The sequence below is a fragment of the Cyprinodon variegatus genome, unplaced genomic scaffold (assembly GCF_000732505.1).
Source record: "Cyprinodon variegatus isolate N-32 unplaced genomic scaffold, C_variegatus-1.0 Scaffold96, whole genome shotgun sequence".
In the NCBI taxonomy this organism is placed as follows: domain Eukaryota; kingdom Metazoa; phylum Chordata; class Actinopteri; order Cyprinodontiformes; family Cyprinodontidae; genus Cyprinodon; species Cyprinodon variegatus.
In genome coordinates, this window is record NW_015150549.1 from 196,967 (window position 1) to 209,230 (window position 12,264).

At 37.6% G+C, this 12,264-nt stretch overlaps 1 protein-coding gene across 1 annotated transcript in view; it reads left to right on the forward strand.

The window, feature by feature from the left end:
- Nucleotides 1–12,264, forward strand: part of trmt1 (tRNA methyltransferase 1) — a 14,461-nt gene continuing 2,197 nt past the window's right edge. The window contains exons 1-14 of the mRNA XM_015374056.1: nucleotides 1–151; nucleotides 1,250–1,609; nucleotides 1,710–1,893; nucleotides 2,467–2,654; nucleotides 2,901–3,016; nucleotides 3,959–4,071; nucleotides 5,281–5,429; nucleotides 6,463–6,546; nucleotides 7,098–7,167; nucleotides 7,359–7,493; nucleotides 7,573–7,658; nucleotides 9,644–9,752; nucleotides 9,855–9,931; nucleotides 10,020–10,139. Of these exons, the coding sequence (XP_015229542.1) occupies nucleotides 1,260–1,609; nucleotides 1,710–1,893; nucleotides 2,467–2,654; nucleotides 2,901–3,016; nucleotides 3,959–4,071; nucleotides 5,281–5,429; nucleotides 6,463–6,546; nucleotides 7,098–7,167; nucleotides 7,359–7,493; nucleotides 7,573–7,658; nucleotides 9,644–9,752; nucleotides 9,855–9,931; nucleotides 10,020–10,139 (1,781 nt within the window). The 5' untranslated portion in view covers nucleotides 1–151; nucleotides 1,250–1,259. The remainder of the gene's footprint in view (nucleotides 152–1,249; nucleotides 1,610–1,709; nucleotides 1,894–2,466; nucleotides 2,655–2,900; nucleotides 3,017–3,958; nucleotides 4,072–5,280; nucleotides 5,430–6,462; nucleotides 6,547–7,097; nucleotides 7,168–7,358; nucleotides 7,494–7,572; nucleotides 7,659–9,643; nucleotides 9,753–9,854; nucleotides 9,932–10,019; nucleotides 10,140–12,264) is intronic.

The following is a 12,264-nucleotide window of genomic DNA, read 5'->3' on the forward strand; positions in this document are numbered from 1 at the left end:
CAGTCAGAGCAATCATGGCTGCCCCCATGTGCTAGTGTGAGAGAACCAAGCAACGCAGCAGATAAACCACAGTAGGATACTTGTATTTGGTGGAAGATTAGGGACAGTTAGAAACCTGATTAAGAGATTCCGACTGGCGGAGGTGTCACAGGTAAAATAAATAAACTAGAAATTAATAAAAAAAAAAACGCTTAATAATGTTTGTTTAGGCGGACTAGCTAAATGTACGTAGAATGGATTAGTGAACTTATTTTTACTCCAGGTATGGTTTGTTTGCTTTGAAAGCTTCTTTATGTAGTAATCAGATATTCCCCCGTTTGGTTTGACTGTTTATTTGTTTAATAATTACATTTTGCGAAATGATTCTGCTGAGAGGCACAGTGCTGGAGGGCAGTAAAAGTTATAACTGCCTCAAACTATATACTATACTATATATATGCTAATTTTTTTTTTTTCGGGAAATGAATATTGCGTTTGGTGTATATATATATATATATATATATATATATATATATATATATATATATATATATATATATATATAAAAATTATTGTTTTGTTTGACCTTTCCTAAAATGTATTTTTAAATCTTGTTAACAGGCTAATGTGGCTCACAATTAACTACTTATCCTTATTTAATGGGCGATGAAGTTACAAATTGTAACAAATGATTAATTTTAATGAAATAACAGCATGTCTTTGGTGGACGCTCAAACATTGGTAGGAAAGGAAGTGTCTGCTGCTAAAAACAAGAACTGCTGAAAGCTAAACCTCTCCTAGTTGACTTATCAATTTAGAGAAATCTGCATCATCTGCAACAGCTGCCATCTTTGTTTTTTAAGATGATGAGAGTTTATAAGCTTGAAGGCAAAAAGTCTGTTTTTTTGTACAGTTTTGTCTGATTGATTGTTCTGGGTGGGTAAAACGTGTTTCACAATCGGTGTACTCCAGTAACCAATTGTGAAATTACTAAATGAGTTGATTATTATATTTTTTTAAAAGATAGAGCGATGTATCGTCTGGCCGATATTTTTGGCCAATATTTGTTTTTCTTAACTTATTGATGCTGCTTTATTTTCCACTCCCTGTGGTTTGGATTAATTTCTTTATAGATAAGGTTTTAAAAACAAGCCAAGAAAAGTCATACTGTTTTGTTTTTTTAACATTGGTAAAAGAAAGAGACCGATTGTATTGGTCCTCTTAACATGCTTTTACAATCTGAATTGTCTGGTTTTTTTTTTTTTTGCAGGCTGCACCTTATGCTGGTGTGGACAGCCCGGCTGCTCCATTGCTTCAACTCCTTCCGACTGCATCCTCCTCTCTCTTGTTTAGCCAAACCGATTCCTTGGAGGAGTGCTGCTGGCGGCGCTTCAGGGTGGAGACAGAGCTCTATGGATGCTCAGGTTACCACCAATGAGCCATCATGCACATCAGCTGAATCTCCAGCAGCTGGGAATGCGTCAGAAACAAGGCATGGTACAGAGGAGCCATGTCCTGTGAACCTGTTACCTGGAGAGACTGTTGTCAAAGAGGGAAAGGCTGCCATCTTGTTTCCTAACGCAAATGAGGTGTTTTACAACCCAGTCCAGGAGTTCAACAGGGATTTAACGTATGCACTATTGGAGCAAGGCACATGGTGGAGAGAAAGGGCTTCATGTTCTTTGGCTCTGTGTTCATGAAGAAGAAATCTTGTCCCTTTTCTTTTCCAGATGTGCTGTGATCACAGAGTTTGCCAGGGACCTGATGGCCCAGCGTGGGGTGAAGTTACTCATCCCTGGAGAAAAAGAGAGGGTGGTGGTCTCTCTGTCAGAGGACACGAACGAAGCCGACATACAGATGGAGGAGAAAAACGGTGCACAAGAAGTTACAGCAAGAGTTGGAGAAAAATGTGAGGTAGGCAAGAAATGTCCTCTGTCCAGAATTCAGTAAATATGTAATAATATTTATATGAACATTGTACTTTGATGGATCTTGAATCTCTTTAGCTGTGATGAAGCATTAAAAGCTGAACGGGTGATCAAACAGAAAGTGTTACGATTGTTCTGATTTCATTAGGAGGGTCTTATAAAATACACACAGCCTGGTTCAAATCAAAACATCTTTTAATAAAGGCTTTTAAAGTTTGCCTAAAATTCAAATTTCAGTTGAATGGAAACACATGAGAGTCAATTGGATTTGCCTTAGAACACAGACCAGTGCCCCCAGTGGCATGAACTAACTGGGGTTGGTTAATACATCTGAGCCGACTGCATCTGCAGGCTTAGAAATAATCAATGAATTTTTCCTGTAATAATAATAAAAAAAACATTAATTTAAAAACTATGCTGTGTTTATCTGTGGAATCTTTGTGTGATGTTCTGAAACACTTCAGTGTGATTAAAGATGCAAAAATAAAGAAAATAAATAAGGAAAGTGGCAAACACTTTTTTTTTTCTTGGCTTATTTCCTCACTTGGCTCGCTTTCAGAACGGTCTTCGTATCCTGGAGGGCCTTGCAGCCTCCGGTTTGCGCTCGGTGCGTTTTGCCCTCGAGGTGCCCGGCCTGCAGAGCGTCACCGCCAACGACTTCTCCACCAAAGCGGCGGCGCTGATCGGACGGAACGCCCAGTACAACGGAGTTGGCCACATTGTGCAGGCCAGCTGCAGGGATGCAAGGTAACAGACTATTTCTTTATTCTGGACTCTGATGCCCCTGATGAGTCACAGTAATAGATTACTGTAGAAGGTTTTCTATCTTTATGATGTAATGCACCTTTTTTACACATCTTGATTTTTTAAAATAATGCCTTTTTTTTTTTGTTTAGCTCTGCATCATTTTCTCTCTTTAAAAGTGTCAAAGTTTAACCTCAGAAGAAGCTAATATAAATTTTCTGTTTTTATCCCTTGGTTTATGGTGGTCAGCATGCTAATGTATGAGATGCGAGGGAAGAAAGAGCGATATGATGTCATTGATCTGGATCCGTACGGAAGCCCTGCAGTTTTCCTGGATGCAGCTGTGCAGGCTGTCAGTGAGGGAGGTGAGTTTAAAAGGCTGCTTTGGTGTCATTTTATAACTTAAAAAACTTTTTTTTTTAAAGAAAACACAGCAGTGATTTAGTCATGTACCTATGTTTTACTTTCTCTAGGATCCGGTAACCCTGTATTCATTTATGGATAATTGATTTCATTGATCTGTTAAAGTATATAAAAAAATGTAAACAGAAAGCGGTTATTACTTTTTAAAAATCCAACTGAAAAAAGGTAGAATTTTATTTCCAGGATGAGAATATTTCTGATAAACTTCACCTTTTTTGGTAGCAAATAGCTTCATGCAAATATTCTATAAATTGTGCTCTTCAGATGTTAAATTGAAAAGATTACCAAAACAAATATGTTTTTACATTTTTAAATGGGAATCAGTTATTTTTCAGGTTGTGAATTTTTTGTGGCAATTAATTTTTTTATTTTGTTTTTGGTAAATATTTGGTCAACAATTGGCACATTTGACCTGAGCACAGGATGTTTTATTGAAACAGTTTGATTATTTGTAGGTTTAAGTCCAGAAATTCCCATAACTTCCTTTATTATCTAGGGACACCTTTTAGCAGTTTATTCATACTTTTCTTAACGTAAAAAGTTTGATCTTTTCTTTTCCCTGCTCCTTATTTTTTCTGTGTCATAATAAATTGGTTGTGTCTGACTTAAAAAGGCACTTTTTTATTGTTATATCAGCCGTTAAACTTAATGAAGATAATTTGAACACAGGCTGTTTTGTTGACTTATAGAAAGTTATCTATCAGCTTTTTCTAACCTTGAAGTATTTGAAATCAGCTGTTTAATTATTGTACATATTTTATTTCTGAATCAGGACAAACAGTTTTGCAGGTCTGATATCCCTGCTAGATTTGATCCAGATTCACTTGCTGTCTTTGCTGTCGTCTCTCTCTCTCTCGCTCTCTCTCTCTCTCTCTCTCTCTCAGGTCTGTTGTGCGTAACGTGCACAGACATGGCTGTGATGGCGGGAAACAATGGAGAAACCTGCTACAGCAAATATGGTTCAGTCTCCATTAAAGCCAAATACTGTCATGAGATGGTGAGGGCTCTGAGGATGGATTCATTCACTGAAATTTAAAAAATAAAAATATTGCTTGGTTGAGTTAATAGTTATTATCAAAGATTAAGACACTAGAGAAATGCATCTAATTTCCTCCTTGTTTATACTAAATGATGATGATGATGAAAATCACCTTTAGCTGTGTTTTTATTGGAAAAGTTTAATTGCTCGATCATTGAGATGAAAGTGTACGTTTTACTGTTTTTGTTGTTACTTAAAGGTATAGTGGAGGATTTTTGCAAATTTTGGAAAAATGTAAAAAAATTTATTTATATAAAATAAACGCTTAACCCTCTACCTGCTCCTGAGAGGGGACACCTATTAAAACCTTGCGAGAGTGCCCACAAGCTATTTCTACTCAAGGAGGTGCAGGGACGCAATGATAAGACAGTCACTCGGATGGATCTCATTTCACCCATATTTATATAGAAAAATTTTCCCTCCAAATAAGACCGCTAGTAGATTAAAAAAATCTTGACATGATATGTCTGCATGTGCTGCAGTGGAAATTTGGACTGGTTTATGTTAAATAAGGATCTTTGGCCTCCGTATATCTACTCACTATGCAAGTTACAGAATGAATAAACTTATCTTCCCTGGAAAGTAACAATATAGAGTTAGATTACTTTTACTTGCTGTGATGTGAAATGAATTTCTACAAATAGCATGCCAAATTTTACCTGTCGAGTACTTTGCAGCTGAGGCATCAGTGGGAAGCTGTATACGCCATCGTGTAAAAGAATCTCCCTAAAACACTCTGGTCTTGTTTCTCTCTTCTGATGCCTTTCTCTTCTTCTCATTCACTTCGTAGACACTTTTCTCTTACGACCCTCTGCCATTTTCAAAGAACCGTGGTGAGAAAGGTGAGCTTCAATGACAGGCTGACACTGTAGCTCACCACATAAAAGTGCACATGCATACAAAAAGATAGCTAGATGGGGACGAGCACGTAGGACGGCCTTACGTAGACGTATCACCAGAATGATTGGCAATTAGGAGGACCACTTATTTAGATGAGCCACCTGGAAAAAGAACACCCTCCACTTTGCCTTTAAATAGAGTAAAAGTGAAGTGTTTTAGATTCGCTCTTTTAAAAAACAAGCTTTTAAACTAATTCGATTTCTTAAATCAAGGTGTGATCATTATCATGTAGAATGCAGCTGTGGTCACCTGTTGCTTCTTCTGCAGGCTCTTCGTATCATCCTCCACAGTTTGGACCACCGGGCAGGAGTGTACCAGCGCTACATCCAGCCGCTGCTGTCCATCAGCGCCGACTTTTATATTCGAGTCTTTGTAAGAGTCTTCACGGGACAGGCTACTGTCAAAAACTCTGCCAGGTACGCTCTCTGTCTCACTCACACAGCATAACATGGAAACCTTCTGTGAACAAAGGCTGGATATGCTGTATGATGAAAGATGAATGATGGAGAAACTGGGCCACTGCTGAAACAAACCCGGGAAGCAGAACCTGAGATCCCCAAATGAGGACACTGAAAAACATAACAAATAGAAAAGTGTGTTCCTCCAATAAGCTTTATCCTCATTACAGCAGGTTTGTTTAGATCATTTTATATATCCTTTCCTTTAATGGAAGCTTAACACACTTATTTTCAAATAATTCCAGTTAATTGAAATCTAGCTTTTCAGATTAGTCCCATTAAATTTATTTAATTAACTTTTTGTTTTTGCCTCTTTAAATTCTCTGCTTAAAGATGTTTCCAGATTTGTTATAAACTATTAAAAAAATAAATTTTGGTTGGAAAAAAAGATAATTTAAAAACAAACAAATTAGTTAAATTGGGCCCTACTTTTTTAAACCAAGTTTAAATACTTTAAATGTAATAATTTTTGGTATTTCTAATAGTTGGGAATTTGCTTGCCTGTAACAAACAATACTAACAATAAAGCAGCTCCTAAAACCTAACTTATTATTTTGCTTTTTTTTTTTCTCACTCAAGGGCAAAAAAAAAAAAGAATCTTAAATCTAAGTTATTTAATTATTAACCATTTAATTTTTTCTATTTATTTTATTGATTTCACTATTTAATTTATATTACGGTGTGTGATCAAATGTTCTTGTTGGACATGAGAAAAATAAAAAATGACCAAAGTGTTGAAAGCAAAAAAAAAGAAGATAAGAAGGAATTTTGAATTTAACAGTAAATGACAATAAACATTTAAAAAAACACCTTTTTAACAGCTAAAACATTTAGCGCTGTAACAGTAAGAGCATCAGCTGTTTGGGACGGATGGTCAATTCAGTCAGTGCCAATACAGAATAATATAAACAAGCCGTTCACTCTTATAATCACTGCGAATAAAAACAATCATGATGTAAAAATTCCCTCTGTCCGTTTCTCCGTGTCGCAGTAAACAGGCTCTGGTGTACAACTGCGTTGGCTGTGGCTCCTTCCACATGCAGAGGATGGGCAGAAGAATTAGCAATGGAAAACAGTAAGTCTGATCGCAGTCCTGCTCTGGTTGTAAAGCTTTGATGAGTAAACAGAGGAGTTGGCTGAATAGTTGAGGACAGCAGAAACCTGTATCCACACGAATCAACTCTCTCTCTCTTGTTCTTGGTGCTGTGGCCTGGTGGTTCTTGCAGCTTATTCTTGATGCATTCAGGGCTCCACCTTTTTTTTTTCCTGACAGTGGGAGAGACGACCTGGGAGGTCTGCACCTCCTCTGAAATATTAAACCTTCCAGCTAGAACTTCACCCCTTCTCTATCACCCTTGATTTCCAGAACGTACTTTAATTCTCTGTCCTTGGAGAGTATTTATTAATTATTTGATCTGAGAAAGCAGAACTGATACTTTCTTTGCACTGCAAGCATAAACTGATTTTCTAACACGTACATGTTTATTAAAGAGCTTCCATTTGTCATGCATCTTTTGTCAGATTTTCCAAATAATTTTGACTGTTTCAGTGTTATTTCTCCCCGCCATGTGTGCTGTTATCGCACTGCAAGTATTTATGTGTTAAAGTGGAATTCTGTGGTTTCAGCATGAAGTATTCTGCTGCCACCGGACCCCCCGTTGGACCAGAGTGTGAGCACTGTGGACAGAGACACCAGGTGGCACACACACATCAGCGCACTGATATTCACATTCAGCTTTTAGTCTCTCTTTATGTTTACTAAATAGGAAAGTAATCCAAAGTGTTTTAACAGCTGATTCGGTATGTTGGAAGAGCTAGGCTGGTTTGTGGTAATTGCTGTGTAAACATGTGTTTTATTGCACTTAGTCTGTGGGTTGCCTGTTGCAGCTGGGTGGTCCTATCTGGGCTGAAGCCATCCACGACCTGGAGTTTGTTCAGAAGGTTTTAGCCGCCGTGTCGGGGAACCCTTCTAGATTTGGAACTTCTAAACGTATTGAGGGCATGCTCAGCATGGTGACCGAGGTAGGTTTCCAGAGATTATCAGGCAGCATGATCACATCAGAGTCTGAATGATGAATGCTTTCTGTTATGTTTGTTTCAGGAGTTGGAAGACGTGCCGCTTTACTACACAGTGGACAATCTGAGCAGCACGATACACTGTAATACTCCGTCTCTGCTCCAGTTCAGGTAGGCTCTGCCTTTGGCTACGTTCACAAAGCAGCCAGACGTGACCCAAATACGATTTTATTTATTTTTTTGTCCATATGCAACCTGGATCTGATCTTTTCATGATGGTCTGAACAACACAGATCCGATTTTTTTTTTTCCAATGCGACCCAGGCCGCTTGGCTATGTGGTCCTGAATTTGATACGAATCTGATCTTTTCAAATGCGACCTGTGTGTGAACGGCTAGGTCGCATTCGTCATTAATACCTGACAAGGGTCACTATTCTAGGTGTTAATATGCAGAAACAGCAAGAAAAAGAACAGAGCAGTCATTTCCCTCATTTACACTAACCTTGAAAAACCGTACCGAGACTGGTCCGAGCTCAGTAACTGAGATAACTTATCGTGTGTAAATGGAAAGCAACCTGAACTGAACCGAGCTAGACACAACTGGACCACGCTAACTGCAGACCAGTTCCAGAGGTGGGCTCGGCTTGGTTTTTCCCTGGCTCGGTTCTCTGATAACAAGAACGCATGAGCAGAACGCATCATCTCCATCTGGCTGCACATTCCGATTCACACTCCATTCCAGTAGTTGGCGGTAATGCCCCTACGGAAGTTGCTTGCCAACCAACACAAAACAGAAGACCAACAACTATTAAACAAAAGCCGACTTTCTCAAGTAAATCCACGAAAAGTTGCCGTCTTCGCCTGACACTCCGCAAAAACCGAATTACAGCAATAATAATCAAGCATAACTTTCTGAATGTGACGGGCGCCGCCATTTTGATTTGCTTGATTCCCTCCTTTTTCGTCGTATACTTCTTTTGTTTTGTGGTGGTTGGCAAACAACTTTTGGTGCATTACCACCACCAACTGCTTGATTTCCTCCTTTAATACTGGCAGTAATACCGCAGATCGAGCTCAGACCGGTCTCGGCATGGATCCATTTTTCAAGGGTAGTGTAAATGGTGTGATTATTTTCAACCATCTTGCAAAAGATTGTGTTGTTAATACACTGGCTGAGGTTAGGAAAGATCGCTAGATTCGCTCCAGCACTACCATCCATGTTTACTTCCATAAACACGGAGCACGCTCGCTTATGACGTCACATACAGGTTGCATATATTTGGAAATGTGAACAACAACGGAAAACAATCCGATTTCACAAAAAAAATCAGAATTGAGCTTTAAGGCCTGTAGTATGAATGTAGCCTTAGATGCTGTTGTTCACAGTTCCTGGGTTATTTTAATTAGCATTACGCATAGCAGTCTACTAAAGCCCCAAAGACAAGCGCATATGATAATTTTTTAAGTAGATAAAGGAGAAAAACAAACCTGTCATCTTATTGAGGAGATTCAAAATTGTTAGCATCTAGAGACGTTGTTCAATTGTGACTGAAAGCGGTGGGTTGCATATTATATCCCCCATTGGTTAACTGTACGCCCCAATTACATTAAAGGTTGGAGTTATTTATGTTTAAGTTGCAAATTAGGATTTTTTTTGGTTAGAAACTATTGAATTATATACATTTAAGTTATATTTTACTGTAATGATGCATTAAGGGATTTTTTTCTGGATTATTTTGAAGGAGGAATTCAAGTATAAAAATATTCTGAATTCTAAGCTGCCCTCAGATATTTTATATGATTATATGAGAAGTAAACCTGTTCACATATCCATACATGATGACTTCATCCATGACTTCAGCTCCATCAGCTCCTCTTCTCTCTGTATCCATCCAGCTTTCAGTCATTTTTTTCCTCCCTGTTATTCTTAGTATATTAGTTTATTTTAATTGATTTCCTGATGATCATTTAATACTTGGAGAGATTTTCAGTAAGATTAATATTACAAAATTATTTTTTTAAAACAAGTATCTAAAATATTCTGTTCTGAGTAGATCAACTGATCTAATCTGCCTTAATCTGTAAGGATATGATAGTTTAATTTTGCAGCCCCACGTTGGTCTTGGACTGATGATGTGATGTCATCTGTCTGCAGGTCGGCTCTCCTTCATGCTGGTCACAGGGTTTCTCTCTCTCACGCCTGTAAAAACGGCGTTAAGACAGACGCTCCTTCTGGAGTCATCTGGGACATCATGCGATGCTGGGTAGATGGTTCAGAAATCAAATCTGAATTCTGATTTATTCTCTTTCAACAGAAATCCGTCTAAAAGAATCCATCATGTATTTTGTTTTCTCATCTTTGTTAGGAGAAATCAAATCCGGTAAAGAGGGAGAAGTTGTCTCAGACCAGTCCTGCATTTAAGATCCTCTCCACTGAACCCAGGTGAGGTTTATGAAGGTGTTTTTAATCAGTGTTGGAATAACTGTTGTCCAATCAGATTACCTGATGTATTTATAATGTTTGTATTTAGCCTTGAAGCCTGCTTCACAGTCAGAGAGGATGCAAACCCACAGTCCCGTAAACGCCATTTGACCCGTTTCCAGGAGAATCCTCAGGCGTTCTGGGGGCCCAAAGCTCGAGCAAAAGCAGGGTAACTCACACACTCGGACATAAAAGCGCTTCTAATCAGTTAGATTATCATTTATGGTTGTGCAAGATTTTCTTCCTTTTAAATTTCTGTTAATATGCTTGAATATAGAGCTATGAGCTGTAATGCGGGAAACCGTAGTATGAAGCCTCATTGCCTCAGTAAGGGCATCCAACGTAAAAACTTCTCCAAGGCTCTGAGCAAACCATAATGACTTGCTGTGGTGACCTCTGAAAACAGGAGCAGCTGAAAGGACAGACAACCTGATTTGTTTACCTCATTAGCGATGACCTTACCCTGCTCACGAAGGCTGAATCTGCTGGACAACTGTCTCTTCTATGATTGTTTAACAAATAACATCGAATTTCTATTTCACAAAGATTTTTTTACATTTAATTTCCTTATATTTTTTAAATAATTTGGGCTTTTCAATTGCTACGAGTTATAATCTTCAAAATGAACAGAAACCAATAAAGTATATAAATATGTGCAATTAATCCACTTAAAATTAGATCACAACCAAAGAAAACAATTAACCTAACAGTCATGTCTTGGATTGTGGGAAGAAGTCGGAGTATGGATCTAAAGAAAATATTGACTATAAAACTTCTTTGGTAATGTTTTTCAGTGGGTAAAATGAAGTTGATCTTTCCATCATTGGTTACTTTTGCACATTAGGTCTATCGGTTTATGTGATTGAATCATGCAGACAAAATCAGCCGGGTAAAATCATTTCAATTTGATCCAAATTATAAAATACTGCAGTAAAGATCAGGTTTGCAAATTGGTAAATTTGTCCATCAAAACCACTCAGTTTGCATCAAGTCATTGACATTGCAGTAATCCCTTTTCCTTATATGTTGTGACAGTCTACAGTAGTTTTGTTTTGGTTTTTACCTTTAATTATAAAATATTGACCATACAGCTGTTCAAAATCAGTAAGATGGAAAATTGAGTACATAGATTTATTCTTTTAACAGCTCATTTAATTGCTGTAGATGGAGTCAGGTTTGCTGAAGATTTGGCAGAGCAGCTCAGACCATTGACCCTTCGAAGGAGCCATACAGGGTTCCCACGGGTCCTTAAAAAGTCTTATAAGGCATTGAATTCTTCAAAATAAAAGTAAGGCCTTAATTGGTATTAAAATGTCTTAAATCAGTCTTTCGTATGTCTTAATTTTTAAATCATCATAAATAGGATTATTTTTATAATTTTTTAAAATCTAAATAAAACGTTAAAATTGACAAATTATTATCTTTTTTATTTATAAAAAATAACGGCTCGCCATTATTGGTTCCGTCCCGATAGTGGAACCAATAAAAGCGTTGTTGCGGAACATTTGGGAGATGCGCCATTAACTTTTTGTCTGGAAAATATGAGCAAGTGTAAATATAATGAAAATTTGCCATCCAGCTAAGAGTTTTCTCCATGGCTAAAACCAGGAAACATACATGAGGCACAGTGTATTTTGTGCAAGAAGCGATTCAAGCTGGGAACGATAGGGAATTAAGGCAGTGGAGTCGCACATGCGAAACACAAAGCGTCAAAATGGAGTTACCGAGAAACAGCTGTTATTTCTCAGTTTTGTTCCACCCTTGTCTCTGCAACGCCTCCACTTATCACCAAATCAAACATACTAAGAAAACGATACAAAGAAAAATAGCTGCAAAAAAGACTTAGCACTGATTATGTTGTGGCTGTAAAACTGATTTGTTTTTTTCCCTGCTAAAACAAAGTTTGTGAATTCAGTTAAATAATTGTTAAAATATATGTCATTTGTTTTAAGCTTTCTTCCTGTATGGGAAGCTTTTCAAAATTTGAAACATTAGTGCAGTGGTTTATGTTAAAATAAACCTTTGGGTTAAGTTGTCACATGAGGGTTTTTCTTGCGAATTTGGTCTTAAATTTTTATTTCAAGTAGCATTAAAAAGTCTTGAATTTAACTTGCCTTATGCTGTAGGAACCCTGCCATAGCTAAACAGAAATAATTCTCCATTTATGGGGGAAAAAAGGGACAGTGTATAAAGTTTGTTATAGTAATCTTTTGAGAGTATTAGGAAAATGCAGCTGGGTGAGGAAAAGTAGTCAGTATGTCCTCCAGCAGGTTAAAGGAATAGTACACCCAAAA